The 26,225-nt window shown below is 40.1% G+C and overlaps 1 protein-coding gene across 1 annotated transcript in view; it reads right to left on the bottom strand.

Moving 5' to 3' along the window:
* COL25A1 (collagen type XXV alpha 1 chain) overlaps window positions 1-26,225 on the bottom strand; it is a 431,307-nt gene that overhangs the window by 68,023 nt on the left and 337,059 nt on the right. Inside the window, exons 13-18 of the mRNA XM_030564569.1 lie at window positions 20,788-20,841; window positions 19,146-19,172; window positions 16,564-16,608; window positions 11,091-11,123; window positions 10,910-10,945; window positions 5,216-5,260 (exon numbers count right to left, since the gene is read on the bottom strand). Coding sequence (XP_030420429.1) covers window positions 5,216-5,260; window positions 10,910-10,945; window positions 11,091-11,123; window positions 16,564-16,608; window positions 19,146-19,172; window positions 20,788-20,841 — 240 coding nt within the window. The remainder of the gene's footprint in view (window positions 1-5,215; window positions 5,261-10,909; window positions 10,946-11,090; window positions 11,124-16,563; window positions 16,609-19,145; window positions 19,173-20,787; window positions 20,842-26,225) is intronic.

Below are 26,225 nucleotides of genomic sequence, written 5' to 3' on the forward strand. Positions count from 1 at the left end.
GAAAATTTTGGCTTTTGTTTCCAAAGTTTTGTCTGCATAGAAGTCACTTTTCTACTGGATGCAAAGTTTATTTGACTCTCTCAGAACTTAAAACTTTGGTTCTGAAAAGTTTTAAGTATTTCAAACATGATTCTTAGGCCACTAATTGTGCAAGCAGGGAACAAGATCCTGGGATATGGGAAGAAATAAAAAAAATAAATTCAAATACAAAATATAAATGAAGATTGGAATTATCTTTGTTTTAGATAAAGCAAACACGGACAGATCCAGAGGCCAGTTTTTACTGAGTCCTTAACTCAGGCAAAATTTCTAATGATGTCATGCAGCTGAGAACAGAGTATGTTGGCTTGGATCTAATTCACATGGCCTATATAAGCCACTCTGTAGAAAGATGTAGGTGACTGAGTTTTGGCAACTCAATAGTCTCTCTCAGAGTTGAGAATAGAGCAAACTCTTATATGTAGGTCTTTCCCTGTCACAAAACAAGTAGGGCAGAGAAGCCAAATCCTTCAATCAGAGTTTGCTTGAATAAGGGCTGATTAAAAACTCAGCTGGGACCTCAAGATTTGCCCTAGTATTTGTCTCAAAGTGAGAGGAACAAGACGACAGACCAGGTCTAATGTTGATGGAAAGCCTGTTCTTGCATAATATACTGTAGTGGGCCAACTATTGCAAACAGCTCATCTTCTGGTAAAGGTTAAGCTGGGATGATGTCAAATGTAATGACTGTATTGATTAAATGCCATAAAATTGAACCAGGCCAATAGAATACCTTGAGAGAAGGTCTAGAGATCACAAATGAATGAAATTACAAATGCATTCAATTTCAATAGGTGAGCCATTTTGTATGTACTTTTTATGACTTCTTGAAGAGTAGGATAAAACAAAGTTACTACATTTTTGTCTTACTGAAAGTATTCTGCACCCTTTCGGCAACAGTAACAGGGTCTTACTAAAGGCTAACATGAGATGTCACAGATGAGTCAATATTCTGTGTTTAGGTGCTTTACTCATTTTCCTGAATGACATGGTGGAAAACATTCAGATGCTCCTTAAGTTTCCAGCCATTCCTAAACAGCAACAGGTGGTCAAGAAAAGTTTCTACAATATGTCACAGCTGGCTTCATCACAGTCTTGGAAATAACTGACTGAAGTTCTGCACTCTCTGTGGCACCAGTTGATAATGAAAGGGATGCAAGAGATCAGGAAGCACTCTCAAAACATCCATATACATATAGTGAATGAGCCAAAGAATATAATTAATGCCTTCATCACATATACTGAATTCACACAAGATACTAATGTGCCTTTCAAATGCTGCCACTCATTCAGATTGAAATCATGTTCAACCAACCTCTAAATGGCTATCTGGAAGCTATACTAAATTACAGCATTACATAACTAATTGAATAATTGCACATTATGAAGTTGAAACTTTTCCACGGACTGATACTTATTAACGTTATAAGTGACTTTGGCTACTCCTTCCAAAATATCTTAATGGATCCCTTTACAAATGTACCACATCCAGCACAAGAAAGATAAGAGGCAGCTTGAAAGGCATGGTTCATTGATTGAAGTGACCTTTGAGTTTACAAAGTTTACACAAAGATTGCTTTCAAACTTGTACCATAAATAGTGTACTTGATATTTACAGTTGCATACTGTGTTTCATTATACAGCCACCACAGTGGGCAGGTTCAGAGGAGAATAGCTGAGAAGACTTTGTAGATGAAATGATACATTTAAGGAACAGAAGAGGTTATACCTCATATTTATCACATGACATCCATAAAACAGGAGAATGCCTACGTGTTGTGCACTTCTCTTCTCCATCAGAGTTACAAGAATGGAAGACATTAAGTGAAGTTTTCTTAGAATTTGGTGGCACAAGAGAGAGTCTCCCCTGCCCTGCTTCTCATATGCCCTGGAGAAGCCTATGTGTATCAGTTTGTAGACTACAAGCCAATTCCAGGGGGATTTGGAACATAGCAGAACTGCCAACATGTTCCTCAGTCATCTACATCCTTCTCCATAATGTACACTGATATAGGCCATGTTACTGTAAATTTGATCTAAGGCAATATTATTATTTCTTCATTCACTTGACTAGCTCATCCAAGGTAGCTTCCTATCACTTAATGTTCTCTTGATTCTCTCTTCTGGATTCAGTTTTCCACTGATAGGTTACATAGTGCCATGCTCCCTTGAGGGTTTGGTAAGGGAATGCAACTTTAAATGGCATCCAGTGCTCCATAAGAATCTGTGCATTTTAGATACAATGCCAGTACCTGTCCTACCACTGCTGCCTACCTTTGAGGTAGCAATGGCTGTCTGCAAGCTCGCCAGTGAAATAGCATTCGAAGGCATCTCAAACAATGCCGCACACATCCAGGCAGGCTTTTCACCACTAGGGCCCTGTTCTCTTCTATGTAGAGCCTTATACCATAGTATCTGAACACCGAGAGTTCAGTACCGAACTGGCTGGGAATTGAACCTGGGCCGCTCATGTGGCAGGTATGAATTCTACCACTGAACCCTGCGTTATTCCAGCAGAAGTCAGCATCACTCCAGAGGCTTAATGCTGGAAAACATCTATTCCACAATATCCAGAACTTCATGCTCCATCCATTTCTCACATCATTAATCTTTTGTCTCTCAAGTGGACCTATCTACCCCACTCTATTTGCTCCCCTTATCTCCAAAACGATAGTATACGAAGAGACAAAAGCACAAATAAAGGCTGAAGGTGACTGCTTTCTCAGAGGTTTGAAACAGCAGTATTCAAAGTGCACTAGGGAATTTTTAGTGCACTGCAGCAGGGTCCACACAGACAGTTAGTGCACGGCAGACTGCAGCACTGTAGATTCACACCCCAGCTTGTCGGAAACTAAATGTTCAACTAGACATGCCCTAACAGACGTGTTTAAATTAGTTTTAGATTTTTTCGGATCCAGCTGTCAGCAACAGTCACTGGAGTTTTTGCAGATAACCTGTCACAGTATACAGAGTGATAGCCGTGTTAGTCTGTATCCAGGACCGGCGCTAGGGGTTTGAGTGCCCTAGGTGGACGGCAATTTTGCCGCCCCACGTGCTGGTCCCGCAGCTGCCGCAGTGGTGCCTGCGGAGGGTCCGGTGCTCCGTGGCTCCGGTGGAGCTGCCGCAGTGATGCACGACTGCGGCAGCTCCACTGGAGCCACGGAGCACCGGACCCTCCACAGGCACCACTGCGGCAGCTCCACCGGAGCCGCCTGCCGCCCCCTCTGGCAAAACGGTGCCCACCATTTATTCTGGCACCCTAGGCGATTGCCTAGGCTGCCTAAATGGTAGCGCCGGCCCTGTCTGTATCAGCAAAAAGAACAAGGAATACTTGTGATTTTTTTCTCCTGCTGATAATAGCCCACCTTAATTGATTTGTCTCGTTATAGTTGGTATGGCAACACTCTTTTTTCATGTTCTCTGTATATATATATATCTTCCTACTGTATTTTCCACTGCATGCATCCAATGAAGTGGGTTTTAGCCCTTGAAAGCTTATGCCCAAATAAATTTGTTAGTCTCTAAGGTGCCACAAGTTCTCCTCATTCCTTTTGTCATAGTATAGTATCAAAAACTACAAGTCAAAGGGTGCTCAAAAGAGAATTCATTATTGCGGATGGTCCCCTTAAGAAATCTTAAAAAAAAAGAAAATTCCTTTGTAGGAACTGAATCTGTACTAGGAAATGAGATACTGATTTTTTCCAAGGAGCTTCATCTTTCTCCTCATTAAAATGCATATGTTCCAATGGCAACTATCTCAAAAGTATTTGTTCTGCTAGCCTCTAGAAGATGTTACTATAACAAGATCTTCTAGCCTGGTTGCCTCATAATCTCAGATTTTCCAGTGCCAAAGCCAGATTTGATAATTGATCTTAATCTGCTGGCAGTGGCCTCCAACTTAACTATACTATGGACATACTACAAAACAAATGTTATTTCTATACTGACTTTCCAAAGTAGAGAGAGATAATGACTAAAAGAGTTTGCATATATTACGGTCCCATCTACACTATAAATTTAACCATTCTGAAGGATCCATTTGCAACATGATTTTTCACAACACTGTTAAACCATGATTCTTTCTTACAGAACAGACAGGACCTAACATAATTTCTATCTCCAGGTCCTGCACCTTTCAGTATTAAGACACTTAAGTCCACATTTTAAAATGAGCACACATGCTCTTGCATGTGTAAGATGTCCAATCAACTCCTCTTATAATTTTCCACAAATGAAAAATGGACACTAAATTAAAACATTGTGGCACTTGACAGCTGTCACTGAGACTGTAATACACTTTGAAAGAAAGCCTGGTCCCACTGAAGTCAAAGGGAGTTTTTACTTTGATAGAGGCAGGATTTCATCCCCTATATTCAGTGGGGAGATTATAAAAGTTCTACATCAGCTGTTCACAGGCCCATGCTGAAAATGGAATATAAGGAAATTCTAAGAGGTTTCACTGTCTGAAAGAATAACCTCTGCCATGAAAGAGAAGCAATCAACCTAGCCAGCTCTCATTCATAACATTTAATTCTGCTCACTTTTTACAGTATAGTACAGTATGAATCGAACTGAGTTCCAGTATAACTGGCAGCAACTTCCAATGCAACATTTACGCCAGGGCTGAACTGACTGCATGTCTTTTATAATAATTTGCCAAAAGATAACAGGCAGACTGGAAGGCAGCAGATAAACCAGTTATCGGTCCACAGATTGTCTGACTGCTTAAATGGTAATATTGGATAAAGTCTTCTTATTCAAATATTTTGACTTGTCAGTGAAAATTACTAATAAGCAATGAGAGCAGAGACTATTTTTGCTCATAGCTGGTTCTCCACAATTTGTGAATAATGAAAACCGTTCTCTGGCTCTTAGCTTTGCAGGTTCTGTAGACTATTGTTACTGGCAAATACTCAAACTACAAACCAAACATTGATGACAAGCTTCCTGAATTAAATAAAAATGTAAAAAAGACATTTCTAAAGTAGTTCAGGTTTTTTTTCAAATTAAGGTGACATTTTACTGCACATTAAAATATAAGGCATATTGTTCATTCATTCATATAGAGATGATCACTTTTCTGTGTGAAGCCTTCATGTAACAAAATCCATTTTAAAATAAAAAAATGTTTAGGAAGATGTAAGTACCGCTACATAAATATTATGATTGTATTTACCTTTATCCCAGGAAGTCCAGGAAGCCCAGGAAGACCTGGTTCACCCTACACAGGAAAATTACATAACATTACAGAACAATATTAATTTATAAGTGGTATCCAGAAAACAACCAGGTATACACTGTAGTAAGTATAGTATGAGATCACATACTCTATATGTGATTGCTATTCATTTTAGGGATCACAGATACTCAGGCCAACATAATGTACATTAAAGGGCTTGCTAACCTAGAAGTACAAGTAAAATGTTTAAACTGAATGCCTAAATTTAATCTCCTAAATCTACATTTAAGGACCTAAACATTTCCTATGGATTTAGGAGCTTAACTAGATACACAGGTTGAAAACTCTGGCCAGTATTTTTATCAAAAGGATAGAGAATAAATAATATTAATTAAATAATATGAATACTGACGTTTACTGCATTTGCAATAATTCTGCAAATCTGCAACTGCAGATATTTAATTCTATCCCCATGTCAGTTATTGGTTGTATAGGGCGCTGCGTAACTGTCCAGGTTAGCTACAAATGTGACTAAACAAAAATAATTTAATTTGTACATTTTCAGGGGGATTACTCAATTACAATTAACTATCCTTTTTATCGAACCATCAACATTGTCCACATTTCAGTATAAATGCACACACACACCAAAGTACCATACGCAAATAAACTAGAACTACGGGACTTCTTCTAAAAAATATCCTGATTATTTAGCACTGCAATAAAAAAGAACAAAATACTCTACTTTCAAGAAGAAAATATGTAACAGGAATTGAAGACTGAACACATTCATTCTGGAATAAGGTGATATTTTTCTGTGAGAGAGAAGGACAAGCACAACATGTACACACATACAATCATCTTAAGATGTTAGTTGAAATGGTGCTGAAACTATGTCCTCGTAGGAGAAGGAAAATTATGAACACTGAAAATCAAAGGGCTTTAGGAATATAATGGATGTAATAATTTTTGATTTCAAGGGCAAAACAATTAGACAGACAGTAGATTTCCAGTTATCATAGAGAGGGACCTGAACCAAAGCTCACGAGCTGAACATCCCTGAACTATAGCGAAGATCCAGTACAAACTTTGTAGCTGGTCCCTCCATCTATAACTGGTTGAACTAAACTCTAGATTCATCCATTCCTGAACGTTACAGAAATCCAGATCTCAATGTTGTGGTTTGGGCCAGCGCATGGAGATTACAAGCACACACAAATTCCTCATCTTACATAACCAATTGCACTATATTTTTAGGTGATAATATTAAAACTTACTTGAAGAACTTCTAGCAAATTTACAATCTGCCAGAACAAAATCAAAAACAGAATAGTTGATCTGAAAATTGATTTGCCAAGCGAAAGAATTCTTAAACATTTTAGGAGGATCCAAAACCAGCTTCCTTGTAGATTTCAGTCATTCCAGAATTTTAATGAATCTTTCTGACTGAAGCTACTGAAAAGGACAATCCACTTCGGAAATTTTAAATGTGAAATACAATAAAGGAATGGTGGGCAGGGTATCATTTTCAGCAGATTCTATTAGCAGTTGATACACTGCCTACCATTGTCTAACAGAAACTGGACCATTACTCCTGTCTAAAGAGTAATTCTCTGAACAGGATGTATTATATTCACTATTGATATAGTATTAGCCCAAAAGTTCTACTCCATCTTTTTTTTTTCTTGCATGGAGAGTCAGATTTACTAGTGAAACAAAGACATTAATACTGTAATCTGTCAAATACTGTCATTGAAGTGGATGTGACTTTTTCTCCTTCCATTTTAAAATAAGTAAAATTCACTTCTAAATATAAACGTTTAATCATTATAATGAATAGCTCTTTTATTATTATTTTGATTTGTATTGCCATGGTTTGCACCATCCACAATCAGGGCTCAGGACCTCATTGTACTAGGCACTTCACACACATATAGCAAAAAGATTGTCCCTGCCTTGGAGAACTCAAATTCTAACTAATCTAATCCTAGAATATCAGGGTTAGAAGGGACCTCAGGAAGTCATCTAGTCCAACCACCCATTCAAAGCAGGACCAATCTCCAAACAGTTTTTTACCTCAGTTCCCTAAATGGCCCCCTCAAGGATTGAACTAACAACTGGGGTTAGCAGGCCAATGCGCAAACCACTGAGCTATCCCTCCCCCGCAACTAAAGTGATTAAAATATACTCTTCAAGGCAAGATTAAAAACACATTCCAATTGCTAGTGTTCCATTATGAAGCTAATTGTAGTTGAATGGACAGTATTTCCATTCCTTAACTTTTTTAAAAATATAAGGTTGATATGATTTATGAGATTAAATGACTCCAAGGACAAACAAAAGCTGAATACAAACGTCAGTCTATCAAATTAAAGCAGTCAAATATTCTACGTTGTTATAGAACATGTATAATGTACGTGGGCTACACCTATAATGTATATGGCACACCTAACCTTTCTTCATACATGCACACACAGGCATATTTCATTCAGACATATAAAAATATCCTCACATATGAATCAATACATGAATAACTGCACAACATGGACCAAAACTTGATGTCTTCGCTCTGTTCTTTTTATTATTTTATGGTGCACAATGAGAGTTTTTCCATGAGTAAAGACTAATGCTCCAATTCTACATTGAGATCTAGAACTTCAGTGGGTCTCCACACATATCTACTCTAGTGAATACTAGTGGAGGATCAAATTCTTGGCATTTAATCAGAGAAAACTCCCATTGAGTACTGTAAAAATAGATGTACATTCTGAAGGTGTCCTCATAATAGGAAAGAACAAAAGTTTGAGAAATTGACATTTGCACAGTTTATGCCTATATAATCGTTTCTCATTGCTAACTTTTTGTGTTTTCACTATATTTACATTCAAATAGTGAATCTCATTTAAAGTATGATATGTAAATACAGATGAATATGTATTTATCCATTAATCTGTACATGTATATATAAGAATGGTCAAACCCTCATTCCATACTTATTACTTATTCAAGAAAAGCTCACATTGTCTGCAATGGAAGTTTTGCCTGATTAAGAACTATAGGATTTAGCCCATATTCTCTATTCACTGGGAAGTAAAAATATAAGGCAAAATTACTCTCTGATTCACAATACAGGTCTTTTATTCACTGCAGTTCAGACCTCTGTCGCACATTCTGCACTTGTTCTATACACCGAACTCAGACTGGTGTGAGCTGGAGTTCCATGAAGGATGGATTACAGACTACACAACAGAGATCTGCACTGCAGTGCATAAAATACCTTTACTGTGGATCAGAGAGAAGAATTTTTCTCACAGGGTCAAATTTTTAAAGATCAGAAGCAGAAGTCCCCATATGTGCATTTGTGCAAGAAACTGGTTAATTGTTGATGCAAACAGATATTTTATGAGCAATAACCTGTTTGTTTTGCACATTCAGTTGACAAATATGTTCATGTAAATACACGCAATTACGAACCTCAGCATCTACTCATTAAAACTCTGACCCATCTTATTTCAGTGAGATACTGTTTTTATTTACAGTATTATCTTCACATCAATTTATTGGTATTAGATTTAGAGTGATCTTGCAGAGAACATATTTTTGCCTCCAGATTTTAAGGTTTAAAAATGTGTGTGTGTGTGTGTGTGTGTACACACTCATATATAATGCAGGGAAAACACATGGGCTAGGTGGTACAATGCATAAATCCACAACCCTTTGCCTCTAAAGTATTGAGTTCAAATATGATTTATAGCAGATCACAAGTAAAATACGTTCTATGGTTTCAAAGTAGCCACTAGACCACACCACAAAACAGTCACTGACTTTAGTCTGACTGGCAATATATGCTCAAGTGTGGCCTGATGCTGAAACTGGAGAGTGTACTGTAGGTCAAGGCTGAGGTGCATTGGAAGGGCAGTGTAAGGAAATGTGCACAGTCCCTTCTGGTACAGTAAGGTACTAAAGACCTTAGCACTTTCAAGGATCATGCCCCAATTCATTCATAAGTTTAAAAAAAGAGAACTATAAAATGCAGAGAGAGAAAGAGTATTCAAAATATCCTGGACAATGTAAATGTTTGAGACAAAAGCCTGGCACTTTCTTTCTATAACATCATATGCAACCACACAAAGACAAACTCATCATCTTATAAAACTCTGAATTAATGTGGAGTTCATGGCTACTGGTTATTTATCTATATTACCTCTATTATATCAAACCTGATTGTATTGGGCAGTGAGATCAATAGTTTGCTAATAAATCACTGCTAGTTGTTCCTTGCCTAGCAGACAGCAAATGAGAGTATGAATCTAAACATTTAAAGTGCATTTGTAGTTTATTATCCAAGTAGAACATACAGTACATGATGCACAATGATTCCAGAGGTTAGCTAATTAAAACTGCTTTCACTAGCTTTCCTACTTGAAACTGAGTTTTACTAACAAATTTAATTTTCATATCATAATAGTCGGATACAGTCTGTTACAAATCATTACGATTAAAATCTGCCAAGTAGATAACTCAGCTGCAATTTTCTGTTTTACTGATTTTTAAAAAATGGTTTCTCAGAGTTCCATATGTCCATAAAAAGGAACTGAGATTTAGAATATAGCTGGCCTGATATTCCTTATACGCTACAATACATGATTTTACTTCTCCCTGACCTGAGTACTGGAAAATCTCTAAAAGTGTACCTTATGGAATAAATTTCCAGCTCTCCTGTTGGGGCAGGGGAAAGGTTTCTTACTTTACAAGAGGTAGGGGATGGTGAAGGATTGTTTCCAGGAAACCCTGTAGACTCCAGAGGGAAGCAAAACTGCTACCCCACACATCCCAGGGTTGTAGTGTTAAAATCCAACCTCTCCTTGGTGTTCCGGCAGCACCTTCAGGCTCCTTGAGGTGACACAGAATCACTAGCTTTCCCATCTGTGCCTGCATCCTATCTTATCCTCTAAAAAAGAGTCAAAGGCACGGAAGGGGCAGGCAATGCTACTTGGTACACCATTGACTTCCTGCTGGTAAGTTCCTAGGCCAAGGGGGCAGCATGACATACTGAGCAGCTGCTCCTCCACTCCATCTCCTCCCAACCAAGGAAGCTCTGGCTGCACAGTGTCCAGTGGAAAGGCTTCTCTGAAGGGGTGCGGGGGTAGCACACAGTGGAGCTACTTGCTCCTAACTTTTCAATGCTTGGGTCCACTTCCACCAGTTTAGTTCCTCACTAGCAGCGCAAGTAAAAGAGAACATCCAGCCCTAGAGTCAATATTTATTTCATCTTAATGAGGTGTAATAACATATTATAATCTGCAGGTCAATATTTAGTCAAACATGCAAGAGTGAGTTGTCAACATTCAGACAGTAGAGCCATTCTTTGTTAGTTTCAGGCAGCTAAATAGTGCAAACTTTCAATAGGGAAAACTGTGCCCTGTAGTTACAAGACTGAGTGAGTTATTCTAATTTTCATTCCAGCCAGTGTCATTCTTATTATAGTTTTTTTAAAAACTCAAAATGATCATAAAATGTGTACAGACCTTGAGTAATCAGTTAAATTGCACCATCTTGCAATCATTGCTATTACCAAACAAGCAATTTATGTGCAAGAGGGAAGCTCCAGTACTAATATTTTGTATGCATAAGATTTGATGGCAAGTCTAATCGTGAGGAAAAAAGGGATTGAATGCTTTCATGTATTACCTTTTGTCCTGGCCGACCAGATTCTCCAGGTTCTCCCTAATTGAAACATTAAATAAACAAACAAGATCAGAGAAACTGAAAAAAAATCAGGGTTGGAAAAGAGGAGACAAGTGTAATAAAATGATTTGTGACATAAAGTGACGGATTCTGCAAAAAATGACCACTATAAACATGACATTACCTTAATTCCTGCAGCAGAAGATCCAGGCTCACCCTGATATAAAATTCACAAGGAAACAATGATCACATTTATTATGTACATGTATTTTCAGGAAACTGATATAACAAACACAGGGATGATTATCCTGGAACCTTCTCAAAGTACCTCTCAATTACTGTAGCAAGATTAAATATGTCTTGTGACACTGCATACTAATTTAGCCATTGACAATAAGTCAGTATTATTCAAAGAGAAACAATTCTGCATTCAAAGACACATTCAAAATTATTTGTCATATCAAAGAGCATCACCGATCCCTTTGGTCCATATCTACAGATGGCAAGTGTTAGGCCTTAATTGACAAAGCTTTTGTGTTAATGACATTCAAATTCAAAGAACCCAGTGACCCATTAGTTTATCTTAATCAAGACATGTCAGAGTATCAATCTCTTTTCCCTAGATTGTCACTGTTTTTATCTCAGTGCTTTAATGCAGGTCAGTGTTGCAAGAAACAGAATATCTGATGAGCTGTAATTTATTTGCTCAAGAAAGGTCAGTTCTTATGAAGTGACTAACTTTCAAAGAGGTTCTCCTGTGTTTTGCTCAGCTTTTAGCTGAGTTGACTGGGTTTGATAGGAGGTGACCTGCCCAAGGTCACAGAATCAGTCAGTGGCTAAGGCAGAGTGCTTCTGGGTCTCAGGTCTTCGTTCTATGTTTATAGCCTTTGTAGACTTCTGAAAATTCTTGTGCTTTCATTTCACTTCATCTTGTCTTGAATGGAATGCCAAAGGAAAGTGGAGGAAACTAAATTATTAAATGCTATTTCTCAATTGAAAAGTTTTGGTAGTCAACTTAATCCTGTAAGTAGGTCAAACCTGTACAAATTGTAGAAGTTGTCTATAGCACCTGTATTTGGACAGTTTCATTATTGTTATTATTATGAATTATGATTATGAAAATTAACAGATCATTGTGCAATAAGTTTATTTTGTGTCTCAAAGCAGCATGCTACTGATGCACATACTGAGTAAAATAGCAAATACCTGTAACATACTTTGAAGATGTTAAGCACAGTACAAATGATAAGTATTATTATAGTCTTGCACTATATAAAACAATACAATTTAAACTACTAGTATAAAAAACACTAGTTTTTGATTAGCTGTCCTGTAGTTCAGTAAAGCTAAATGAAGAGCTGTGGTGATTTAAATTTTAAAAGCCTGGTTTCTTTTTCACAGTTATTGTAGCTCTCTCTTCAGAGGGCAAAGAGAAAACAAAAGGCCATTTTCTGAAAGGCTGATTCATGTCTGGAAACTTGAGCTGTCTCATTTTGATAGACATGTATGAGTGATATTGCTGTTGTCCCTCACAGCACGTACAACTGTGAAAACTCAAGAACTTTTTAATAGCTATAAAGTGGCAAAGCAACTGCTGAGAGACAGTCACAAGTTAAACATTTTAAGGGATAACATTGGAAATAGCACAGATAAGACTCAAAGTGTTTCTAATCCACTTTCATTCAAGAATGAAAACTAATACAGGATAAAAGTAAAAACTACATAGCTAGAGCATGTTCTCAGTCCCTCACTGAGTCAACTGGATTGGAAATGGAAGAACTTCAGCAGGAGAAAACACAAATGGAAAAGTACTTCAGGGGGATTTTGGCTGCTTGACAGGCCAATGGCTAGAGCAGGAGAATGGAAGCAAGGACTAATGAGTGGGTTCCATTCCCAAGTCTGCCAATGACTCTGTATGTGACCTAAGACAATTCACTGATGCCAACATTGTCAAACTTGGATGTCTAAATATATGCACCTAAGCCCATGTTTATGTATTAAGATCAGTGGAAGCTGCAGATGTGTGTCATCTGTGAAACTGACACTACTTTCATTTAGGTGCATAAACATGGGCATGTGTTCCTAACTGTAGGCACCATTATTTGAAATTGTTATCTCTTCACCTCTCTGTCTCGGTATCCCTGTATATAAAATGGGGATCAATAATACTTACTCATGTCACAGGAATATTGTGAGTCTTAATGTTTGAGATCTTTGGATGAAGATTCTATATAACTGCTCATTATTACTACTATTATTTACTGCAATGGTTTATGCATTGTTCATTCAGATAAAATTTATGGAGGTTTACTGTATGGAGGCGTGGACAAAGGGAGAGGACTGGGTAAACTGGCTTTAACCTTATTTCATCTCTGAACCTTATTTTTGGTTCAGATTAGTCTTGATAAATCATTCCAGCACATCCCAAACTTCCATGGTTCCCTCTTCTCTCAGGCTCAAAGATCCCTCCCCATGCTACCCTGAAAAATGAGGCTCAGCAAGTCTGTACGCCTCGCTGCAGCCCTTCAGCTCAAGTACTGCTTCGATGCTTTGCCCTAGTGATGTCCTAGTGTGCATCACATATTTCAGAAACCCAAGAGTCATCCAAATATCCCATGTTCCGAGACTTCTGAGGCACATGATGCATCCGGGATTAGAAAGAGCATGGATAACTTTGACCAACACCAAATGTTAATGGTGCAGCAGCAAGGACAGTAGAGAGATTTACTGGAACACAGTGCCAACTGCTTCTATCAGGGCAGGGGGAAAAGGAGAGGATTTCCCATACCCCCATAAATGCCTAGAGAAGTGTGTGAAAGGCTCCTCATGGCACTACCTCAAGATCCTGCAACTACGTTGGAAGAGAAAGCCACAGAGCTCCCGCCTGTCTTCTGAAGATGATACTGCCATTGATGAGGAGAAGTGGCCGATGGATCAGGAAAGGGAAGGAAAACAAGAGCTATTTGGTGAGTATGCTACTGTTGGCTGTTCTTATTAGGGGGCAGCACTCATTGTGATTTTTTTCCTCTGCAACCAACACGATTAACAACCACTGGGCCAAATTCATCTCTGACATAAGTATGATGACTGTCAAGGATACTGCAAGGTCACTGGAGCACAGGACACAGGAACACTGCTCCTAACTACATTGGTGTAAATGTGGAGTAATTACTCTGACCTCAATGCTTACTCACTCCTAAACCTCCACACCAAAAATATATTCTCCTAAGCTTCTTACCAAACAGTCCTCTATTGCAGAGTTGCTCTGCAGGACATAATCAGAGAAGTCCTGTGGCCTTCTCCTATACATTCACAGATCCACGGGAAGCCCAACTCCCTTTTAATTCTGATTGGCAGATCTTTTTGTTGGAAAAGTGGGAAGGAAATTGATTAAAGGTAACTATGCCAAACCAGTAGTAACTAGCCTGATGCTGAGAAAGTTATGAGACCGGTACAAACACTATTCATCCCTGTTTCACCCCAGTACTCCAGACAATTACATGGAACTTGGAAGTGATGGGAGCATTATATGTTTCAGAGGTTCAATGAATTCAGTTAAAGTTTTTCAGATGAACATCCAAAAGGCCATCTGCTGACCTATCTTTTCTAAAAGTTATTCTCAACTAGAATACCAAACCACTTGAGGTCCACAAAGAAACACACACAATGTCTGGCTTTGGAAGGATAAATTCCCTACAGAAAGAGGAAGAGATTTTTTTAGAACAAGTGTTTTCATTAGGATGCCAAGTACTTCAGTAGCAGACACAATTGAAGAAAAATTACTGAAGCTTCATAGGGCTCCCAGGAGAGATTCTGAACTTCTATTTTATCTGCTGCTGGATCTTAATATTGTTTCATGAACATATACATGACCTATTTATCTGATCTACCGTTCTAATGATTTGTCTAAGCATGATATTCTCAGGACATAAAAAGTATCTCTAGACACGCAACTAGGTCTCTCAGGAAAATAGTTATGAAATCAAACTGCATATATTTTTGAGTAATAGAATAATAATCTAAATATCCAAAGACAGATAGCAATGATTTCTGGCCACTAGAGACCAGACATGCCAAACTTATGAAAAAAAATGCAAAAATTGGGCTTGTTTTTGGCTTAATTGGCTTGTGAGATGCTTGTTGGCAAGTTTTTGGTTTGTAGCTTGTTGCTTCTTTTTTTTTTGATCTGCTCCCATAAAGCAGGGGCAAGGGGCAAGCAGAGGCAAGGGGAGGAGAGAGTCAAGAGTGCACAGCAGGCCCACCACAGTCCCAGACTGCATGCTCGGGGATATAGTCAAATAAAAAGTGTTGGGGTTCTCAGGGACTGGCTTATTTTGGCCTTGTTTTGAAATGAGGTTAGCTTGAATTCTGGCTTATTGTGGAGGTCGGGGTGCTTATTTACCATGTGAAAGTTGGCAACTCTGCTAGAGAAGTGGACTGGATTTGAATTCATTTCTTGCAGGCATGATTCTCTATTTTTCCCATTCCTCTTAAACCATAAAATCTGTCAATGGTAACAGTCTCAACTTCCCCCTTCTTAGTCATAGGGCACATGATATATAAAATCTATTCTTTGGAGACTTCTAAAATATGGTACCTGAGGAGACAGCGCTGACATAAAGGCATGGAAGCCGGATCTTTAGCTGGTGTGAAATAACAAAGATCTGAAACATAATTTTTAACTTCCACTCTGAATTTCCAAACTTTTGGGGGTTTTGGTCAGCCACTTGGATTATGTTTTCAATACTGCATGCCGCATTGCCTTGGCCCTTCCTTTGGAAAAGAATGTGAAAGGGGATCTGTTTCCCCTTCCAGAATTTTTTTTTCCTATCCAGTCATGGGGCAGCATTCCTCGCCCTCAAAAAGCAAGGGGTTGGTCCTCTCAAACCCCCCAGATCTCTTGAGATCCTTACTAATCTCAGGGATCTATTGGGGATATTGGGTCTCTGTATGGGGATGCTGTGCTTTGGCACATCTTTCTTAGCTTCATTTCTCTAGCAGTGCGATTAAGTGGATCTACCTGGCATGTAAAAAGGCATGTTGTGGGAGGGAGGTGAGGACTGAAGTACCATCTGTAGGAAGACCTAGCTGCTGCTCCATGCCCTGGTTGTAGAATTCTTCCCCCTCAGACTCAGAGGAACTCCCCAGTGCACATCCTGAGTACTCAGGCGGCACACTGCAGCTAGAATTTTGGACCCAGATTTTTAAAGGTATTTAGATGTTGCAGCCTAATTATTATTAACTGTTGATATGATTTTGGTTCCTAAGTATCTTAATGCCTTTTGAAAATAAGATTTATGTTACATCAATTAGGCATTGCAATGCTGAATGCAGCAACACCTTTGGCCTTAATACTCAAAACTTGCATCATTTACCAAACAGACATAACAAGAATATCTGATAGCTTGGGACTCAAGTTTCTGTGTGATGCATATTTAGAAGTTTATAAAAGATGTTTTAACTACTGTAGCATAAGCAGGCCCTCTGTAATTAATTAGAACTGATGAATTTCTGCTGTCTGTGAGAATGAGTCAGACTATTCAACCTCTTAAAAAGTCTCTTTGTATATTTTCCTTTTGGTACCATCTCCCTTTCATTTTCTGATTAGATTTTATGGCCTTTAATCTCCTTTCATCTCTACTCATTAACAGATGTACCTTTTCACCCATGTCACCTTTGGATCCATTTTCTCCAACATCACCCTAAAATTAAAAAAATATATATTTGCAGTACTGAGTTTTGCAATTTTAAAAATAATTCTCACGCATTCACAAAGTATCCAGAAATAATTTGCAATTTGCAAACACTATTACCAGGCTAACAGTTTTAATTCACTAGCCAGAGTCTATAAGAAGTGACCAAATTAATAAATAATTTGTATCTTACCACCTTGACTCTCAAATAATTGTAATAAAACATTTACAGCATGAACTCAGAGCCTTGATTCAACTTAAATCCACAGGAGGAGAAAAACATGATTTGATATATTTCATTTGTATTTGCAGTCTGAAATATAACTTACACAACTGTTATATTTGATCACTGATAGGAAAGATATTTCAAAATTATAAACCTCTTCCCAGTTCCTTGAGAAAACACAAACTGTTGTGTCATTTTATCTTCTTGTCAATTTAGTCTACAGACATCCCCAGTTCATTCTGGTTCAGTGACAAAGGAATGATTTAATGATGATTCAGCATTAGGAATAGCCAGTAAATATTTTTCACCACAAAGACATATCTGATCAAACAGAGTTGGCAATTACTGGCTTCCAATTGTGATTCTGAAGCAATTCAGGATATGCTCTTTGAATTTCAAGTATTTCTCCTTCAGTGTGAAACTAGCAAAACTTAACTAAAATATACAATAAGCTACCAAAACCATTCATGTCTCCATGTAAATGCTAAACATTATTCAAAGAGGCAATGTTGAAGTAACACGCTTGTCACTGCCTAGGAGAAAACATTCCTATTTAAAAATTCTTGATAGCTTTTTAAAAGAAAAGCTTCACCTGTACAGAAAGGGCTGAATCCTAATTTACACTAACTCACCCACTTCCAGAGAAGCGTAAAAGGGTCTTAATGTAAATGAGAATCAGGCCCAAAGACTTTTGCAGGCTTCTGAGTTCTTGAAAGGAACAAGGGAGGAGATTTTTTTAAAATATTTTTTCATCAACTAAAATTTGTTGATAAATGTGATCTACAAATGGACCAGCGTACCAGTTAACTCATGTCAAACACAAGGAATTCTTATATAAGTAATGGGTGGTTGTCATTTATAAAATATTTGTTAAGGAATTATTATTGCTTTGGAAATCATTTTGGAAATTTTCCAGATTAAGATCATTAAAAAAGTTGGGAAAAAAAACAAACAAACAAAACCTTTTTAAAAAGGTATGGCCCAATCCTGGCCTCCCACTGCACCTGCTTATGTAGCTAGTTGGGGATGATTCTCTATGCCATTTCCCTCCTGGCCCCAGTATAAGGTGCATTCAGGGCCGGTGCTACCATTAATGCGAACTAGACGATTGCCTAGGGCGCCAAGATTTGGGAGCGCCCAAAAGCGGTGCCCCCAATTTTTTTTTTACAGCAGTGCCTCCTCGAGCCTACGGTCGCTGTTCCACTTCTCCTGCCTCCCAGGCTTTCAGCGTCAATCAGCTGTTTGGCGCTGCAAGCCTGGGAGGAGAATTAGAGCAGGGGCGGTGTGCTTGGGGAGGACGTGGAACAGAGGTGCGCTGGGGTAGGGAGGTGCTGCACGGCTCCCTGGGGGGCGGGATGCTGTGGGGAGGGATGCCTCAGGGTGGGGGGAGGGGGCAGGGAGCTGCCACAGGGCTAGAGGTGTGTGGTGCAAGGTGGAAGTTTCGCCTAGGGCATGAAACTTCCTTGCACCAGCCCTGGGTACATTTCAGGATTGTTCTGAGTGCTGGATGGCATGTACTCCTTGACTAGTCCCATTGTTTTCAATCCATTGCACTGCTTCAGGAGCAGTAAAGGGAGGCTTGGTTCTATAAGCCTTACTGACGGTGAGTAGCACTTTCTCATATGATTAGTCCTGTTTGAATTCTGCTCTGATAGGACAGAATCGGACCCATAGTTATAGTATGGTGGGGATGATTCTGATCTGTGATATCGTACTGGTGTAACTCCATTGATTTCTATGGAGTTGTTCCTCATTGATACCAATGCAAGTGAGAACAAATAGAGCATTTGTGTTCCTGCCCTTTTTCATGCAGTCTAAAGTCTGGGATGGATGGGCCAGATTCTATCACCCTTATTCAAGTACAGCTGGGCTGCAACAGAAAACCCAACATGAGTAAAATGAGATATCACAGTGCTATCGGACTGCCTTTCTAAGAAACTACTGCCCACAGACCCACAACACCAACACCGAGTAATGAAAACCAGTTTGCTTTTCTGTTTATTCATAGCAGGAACATTTTTTTTAAATTCTATAGCATCAGGGCCCACCTGTGCAGCCCTAACACATATTAGTGAGCACATACAGTACTCACATGAGTAGTTTCACTAAGTCAATGAATTGCTTGCATGAGTAAGTGCTACTTAGCCCGAATAACGGGTGCCCCAACAGGGTTCACAGTTTTGTCAGTTCAGTGACTGAATTCTAGTTAATAATTTTTGACACAGCAGATTGTTTTTTAACAGATCAGTCCTCACTGCTGCCTGTGCATTCCCAATACTTCAAAACAAGATAAACATAGGGAAAGTGAAATATGCCTCACCTTTTCTCCTTGTTCTCCAGGGTCACCCTAATCAAAAGAGTAGGAACAAAGAAATCTTGATGTTATTAAGATGGTGTCATTCGATAACTCAGCAGAAGAGCCATAAGATATTAGATAATATATGTAATGCAAGATACTGTAGAGCAGCTGTATTTTATTTAGTATTACAGATTATTCAATAGAAGAAGTCATGTCAGAAAGGATTCACTACTAAAATCTGATGGGCTGCATCAATACTTTACACACAGTGCAAAAGGCTGGTCAGTTGTGTGGAAGGCTCATTGTGTTTTTTCTCTCTGGGATTAGGGAGGTGAGGAACAGCTTCATGGTTCTGTGAAGCTACCCATCAGGACCAAAAGGAACCAGAGGGAGATGTGCCAAGCCCACCTTATTCTGGATGGATTGAAGGAGAGAAGAAAATGAAAAAGAGGGCGGTCCTGAGGTTTGGAGAGGAGTTTGGAGGACACCTAATGAGAAATTTAAATACCCTTAAATATCTTGTCTAGTTTCATAATCTGGTAGAAAGCAAAAAATGCTCCCAGAACTCTCTATAAAAAAACCCCAGTTTATAGTCATTACTTTTTAATTACAATTTGTTTCAGAAGCCAGGACAATGGCAAATCCCCTTTCATACACTGAATCTGACCCTGGCAACTCATCTCTATATTTTTGACCATTCTAGCTTATCCACATCCCTTTTGATGGTGGTGGTTGCTTGGCAACTCAAAGAATACAGCTGTGAATATGAATTAAGCAATAACTGCAATCACTTTGCATTCACTGCGTATAAAACAAGAAAAGGGTATGCCCCTAAATGGCTTGTTTTCTTTCCTGATGGACAAGCGGCAAGTCAGTACATTTTAGAGACTATCCTGGCTAGCTGTCAATAGCAATGTGATCTGTAAAATCAGCTGAGAGGCATATGTGCCCTCATAGACACACAGGCACAGCTGATGTCTTTTCTGAGAGGCCCAACAATCAAAGCATTTTGGATGTGTCTGACTTTTATTTAAACAAAGTTATTAAGCTTTGTGTGTTCAATTTCATCTGTTCGGAATCAAGTAAGGAATAATAGTTATAAAATAAACCTCAAACTAGGGTGACCAGATATTCCGATTTTATAGGGACAGTCCCGATATTTGGGACTTTAACTTATATAGGTGCCTATTACCCCCTGCCCCGTCCCGACTTTTCACACTTGCTGTCTGGTCACTCTAACTCAAACCTTCTCCCACTGAAGTTTGCTGTTAACTTCCAAAGAAGCAGGATCAGACATCAAGATTTAACCCTGACATTCATCAAATAATTGACTGCAGTAGTTCTTGAAAAGGGGTCTGAAATGCATTATGAGGAGCATAAACAACACCATGTAAACAGGTTTCCAAATTCCCAAATGCTTGCATCATATTTGCCTTGCAGTGAAAGTAAACTCGTCACTAATGTTAACTGGAATTATGCATGTGCAGCAAAAGAACATGCCTCTCTATGGTGAAATGTTTAAAGTCTCTTACACCACTTAGCACTGTAGAGAGGCACAGACTATTACAAATTAATCATGATACACAAATCAAAAAGCATGACACTATCATCCATAGACATGCCTGTACAGTGCTTTATTTTTCAACTGGTTTTCTGCACTAACCTTAAGCCCTGGTGCGCCGCGTTCTCCTACTGCACCAGGCAAACCTGGTTCACCCTAGAATGACAACAAAATAAAAAAGTGGTGTTAAGAAAAAGAAGATGAAGCATATCAGCAATATTCCACCTAATGTCTCCTTCTAAGTTTGTAGCAGTGATGGAGAAACCACAAAAAGGGTTTATTTTGGATAAAACCCCAAAAGTTGGGATGCTTATATACAGCTTATTGAACCTCTTGGGGCTGATGATATCATCTACTCCTGAATAAATCAGGAATAACTCCACCAAAGTCAGTGGAGTTACAATGGTGTCAAATTATCCTGAAAGGAGAATCAGGGCCCTTGAGTCAGCAAAATTGGACATTATCCTCATACATCTTTCTAAGAAGATTGTCAACATGTCCTCCATCTCTTTGGCCTGGAAATAGCACAATAATGGCCTTTTTTTAAAAAAAAGTAAGCTATTTTGGTACTTCTGGAAGACAGATGGGTAGAGGCACGTGAAAACCCATGACAACAAACGTTAGCTTTCAAAAAGGTCCAATTCTAGAAATCTGAGAGGTTTTGGGAAATAGGATGTTCTTTTTATTTTTGAATATGGACTTCTTTGCCCAACTCTCCTGGAACTGAGGATGGAGAAGCAGGAGATGCCCATTCAAAGATGCCCAGGTTGGGATAACTGTGATTAGCTAATGCCTAATAGTGTTCGCTTATTGTGTAGCAGTGTAAGGTTATGAAACCCAACCACCTAAAAGCATGGAAATGTCTGAAGTGATAGGTAAGAACGTTATCATCTACAAACTTTAATTTTTTTTAAAACAATTTTTTTCCCACTTTATGAACTTCCCATGTTTCCTCCCCACCCTCTGGTAAGTAAATAAAGACACCATTTAATTTTTTTAAAATAAACGTGATGGGGAAGCCAACCAATTATTAAAGAAGTTAGTGGTGCTGGCCAAGCTAATAACATCTCTTACAGAACCCTGCCTCATTCAATCACCTAATACGGTATACATGTTCCTCAGATAACCTTTAACCACATGCAGGCATAGTACAGCTTACCTTCACTTGACTGTTGATAAAATATGTTCAAAAGGCATACAGGACAAGATTTTAAAAACATATGCATAAAGTTAGCTCCTAAATCTATATTTAGGTACCTAAATAAAGTGGTCTATTTTAAGAAGCGCTGTACACAGTGAACTGAGCTGAGCATGAAACAACAACATTTAAAAAAAAACTGGGAAAATTTCTTCAGACTTTGCAGAAGTCTGCCTTCAGAGAAAATCTCTTCTACCTTCAGAGAAAATCTGGCAAAAACAAACCACTTTTTCAAGCCAAAGTTAGAGGACAATTAAAATAGAAGCTGATTGCAACCACAACTACTATGGAGAGATTCTGCTTTTCCAGAACACGATCTTCCTTTTCCAGAGGCTTTTTCCATCCCTAAACGCTATGGTCAGTTATAAACCACAGCTCTGGAGTACCCATTCCTCACAGTCATGTAGCATTCTATTTCTGAACTAGGTCACAAGAAAAATGGGATATGTTATGATTATCAAGAGTTGGGTAATTTGAATAATACAAAACAAGAATATTGAGATTCTCCCAAAAGCATCTGCGACATTAAGGAGGGAGGTTTTCTAAGCAGTGGGTGAGGAGTTAGCCATCAGAGCACAATGATAGTCACAGGGAGTTATATGGCCAACTTAGGAAATTCATTTTCAGTGTTCCCTGGTATTTTTAAATGGGTCCAGCTTAGTTTGCCAGTTTTGGCTGGATGAATTCCTGGAGGTTTCATCACAAGACATAATCTTTAATTAAAGATTTAGCTTTAAATCCTGGAGACTCCAGGACAATCCTGGAGGGCTAGCAACCACGCAGCTAGCTACTGTAGCAATTAAATCTGATCTATCAGGAAGCCAGGATTTAAATTTACTGGCTATCAAACATCTGTGTCCTACAAAGAGCCAACTTTAGAGTATCTTAAAGAGAACTGTCATTTGAGATACCGAGATAGAATGAGTACTTGCATATTTACTCTCTTCTCCACCGCCCCTCCAAAACACAAGTCATTGTTCATTTCTGTCCCCTTCACTTTAAAACAGCTGTTGTCTGCTGACACTCGCCAAGGGCTTAAGTCTTTAATCAAAGTGTCCCAAGCCACCACCTTCTTCCTAGGCCCGCACATCAATGGTATTAACGCCCATAGTTACCAGTGTGGTAAAAGCCTGCATAAGTAGAATAGAAAATGCATCTGAATTTCCTTGAAGTGAAGTGAAATGCTGATGGTTTTATCAAGTTATATTAAATCCCTCCTAAAACTCTCCCCACCCCCCTTGTGCGTGTCTATATTTTACTCTGCCTAAGCCCTGTGCTGGGTTTCCAGGGTGGTCAGTATCAAGTGAGAGAACTATGGGGAAAGGAGAAACTGAAAATATGGCTGGAGGGACAGCACATGAATAACATTGTACATTTGAATGGATTATCCTCTGAATTGAATGGCCAGCATTGCAGGGATTCTCTCATGTTCTGATTTTTGTAATGCACACAGAACCCCTTCTTCAATTTTTCATCCTACACTTTTTCAGTAGCTCATTTATTTTTCTGAGAATCTTGACGGGTGAATCAGCCATGATATTGCTGATTATTCTTAGCCCCATGCACACGTGAGATCTCAAACTTGGCAGCAAACTCAGAGCTATCAGATCTAAGTAGCTTCATAGGGCCATGTTATTGCAGGAGCCCAGAAACAACCCTCCTCCCTTGCCCACATATCTGACCTACCAGCCTAAGTGACATCCCTAATTTCCCATCCACTGTTTAAAAACATACCTTTGCCCACAGAGCCCTCCAGAAGATGGGGCTTAGAGGTACATAGTACCCTCACTCAACTTGTTTGTATCATTGTCCTGTGCTAAACTTTCCTAAATGCTGGCCACGTACCCTAGTGTAAGCAACTAGCTACATCTCTCCTGCAAGTGAGAAACTAAAGACCTACCCAATCCCTGCACCTTTTTACAGATAATAATTCAGTCAAGTATTGGAATGCTCCAAAGGCTTATCTTGCTAACCTGTTTCAAAACTTTGAGATGAACAGTGGTGTGACCACGCAGGGGTGCCTTAAATCAGTGGGGATAGACGTACATATGAAAATTGTTTCACAGCCCATCAAGCTGAGGGCCAGCCCTGCAAAGAACCTACTAGAAGGAAGGAAAGATAACCACAACTGGTGGAAAACGGCAGAAACCTACAGTCTGGCTGTCTCTAAGGAATATTGGGTAATGAACTACAAACAGCAGGAAAACACAAGAGAACACTGCAAGTTGCAATGGTTTTTTTTTAGTAGCAAGTCAAATCTTAAAGTGGGACACTATCACACAATCCATTATGGCTTGTCTGATATCTATATACTATGGGTCAAATTCTATTCTTCAGTTGCATCATTGGAACCGAGGGCAAGATCTGGCCAATTACGCTGATATTTTTTAACTTTTCCATTTTTCAAATCCTTTCCAAAAAATAAATAAAATAAAATAAAAAATCCAACAACATTTTGAACACTCAGTTGATTAGGAAATTCCACAGGTAGTTATAAAAGCAAAACAGCAGCTGACATTTTAAATGCAAGTAGATTGATGGTGCTTCCTCTGCTATACCTTAAAACACAACATTATTTCGAGTGTATTGGTCCCAACTGACCATTTTAGTATTTAGGCTGAAAATAATGTTGAATGCCTTTGTTACAAAGTATGGCTTATTAGTTTATACTTTTTTAACCAAAACACATTTTAAAACCATAGTGTAAAACGCTGCCTGGGTCTTTTTCAACCATTCAGGTCACTGTTTCAAAGAGTAATATAAAAGATTTATATCATTTTTAAGGTGGAAAAGCGGTTGCACCATTTTTTAAGTAAACGAGGCACCAAAGGAAAAATTGTTCATCCAACAGTGCTATCGCATGCAATAATTTCAATCAGATTGTTTTTCAACTTGCCATTGGTAAAATGAAGAAAGCTGTGAATTTCAATCTTTAATCAAAGATAATTTCACATTCACTATGCTGCAGTGGATGCGTTTCCTGACTAGTGCTGAAGTCTATCCTTAAAGATGTTAGACTGTGGAAACAGTTTTCTTCTGTATAATATTTAGCTCTATAATTTATTCTGGATTTTGGGGAGGTTCCACCCTGCAAACAGTTACTCTGTTCACAGCACATTCCAAAGTTTAGGTAATGGGCCACTTTTTGTCAACTCCTGGGAAACAAAAGGCACCATCATTCTTAGGGTGGGGGGAGTCACCAAGCAAACATAACATGTCCTATAATCTTTTAGTGCATAAAATATAATCCAAGCTCTTAATTAAGCTAAGAGTGAGGACTGTATTTTGCCTTCATATGGGAGATGGACAGAGAACCCAGGAAACTCTGTAAAGTCACCCCTGGAGACAGGGCCGGTGCAACCATTTGGCGAACTAGGCGGTTGCCTAGCATGCCGAGATTTGGGGGCGCCAAAAAGCGCCCCCCAATTTTTTTTTAAATGGTTGAGCAGCCGCTGCTGCTGGGACAGAGAGGGAGTCTGAGCTGCTCGCGGCAAGCCGGCAGCCCAGGGTGTCCCCTGGGTCAGGGCGCCGCTGCGGCAGCCGGCAGCCCAGGGGGTTCCCTGGGTCAGGGCGCCGTCGTGGCAGCCGGCAGCCGAGGAGGTCCCCCTGGTGAGCGCGCCGTTGCCAGCAGCCCAGGGTGTTCCCTGGGTCAGGGCCCCGCCGTGGCAGCCCGCAGTCCAGGGTGTCCCCTGGGTCAGTGCGCCGCCGCGGCAGCCGGCAACCCAGGGGGTCCCCTGGGTCAGTGCGCCGCCGCGGCAGCCAGCAGCCCAGGGGGTCCCCCTGGTCAGCGCGCCGTTGCCGGCAGCCCAGGGCTTCCTCTGGGTCGGTGCGCCGCCGCGGCAGCTGGCAGCCCAGGGGGTCCCCCGGGTCAGTGCACCATTGCTGGTAGCCCAGGGCTTCCTCTGGGTCGGCGCGCCGCCGCGGCAGCCAGCAGCCCCCAGTGTCCCCCGGGTCAGCGCGCCACCCGGCAGCCCAGGGGGTCCCCCGGGTCAGGGCGCCACCGTGGCAGCCGGCAGCCCAGGGGGTCCCCCGGGTCAGGGTGCTGCCGCGGCAGCCCACAGCCCAGGGGGTCTCCTGGGTCAGGGCGCCGCCGTGGCAGCCAGCAGCCCAGGGGTCCCCCGGGTCAGGGTGCCGCCGTGGCAGCCAGCAGCCCAGGGCTTCCTCTGCGTCAGCGCGCCAGCAGGGCTGCCCAGAGAGGGGGACAAGAGGGGCAATTTGCCCCAGGCCCCGCAGGGGCCCCCACGAGAGTTTTTTTGAGGCCCCTGGAGCGGGGTTCTTCACTCGCTCCGGGAGCCCTGGAAAACACTCGTGGGGCCCGGGCCCTTGGAGCTTCTGCTCCCAG

Source organism: Gopherus evgoodei, chromosome 5, assembly GCF_007399415.2.
Source record: "Gopherus evgoodei ecotype Sinaloan lineage chromosome 5, rGopEvg1_v1.p, whole genome shotgun sequence".
NCBI lineage: Eukaryota > Metazoa > Chordata > Testudines > Testudinidae > Gopherus > Gopherus evgoodei.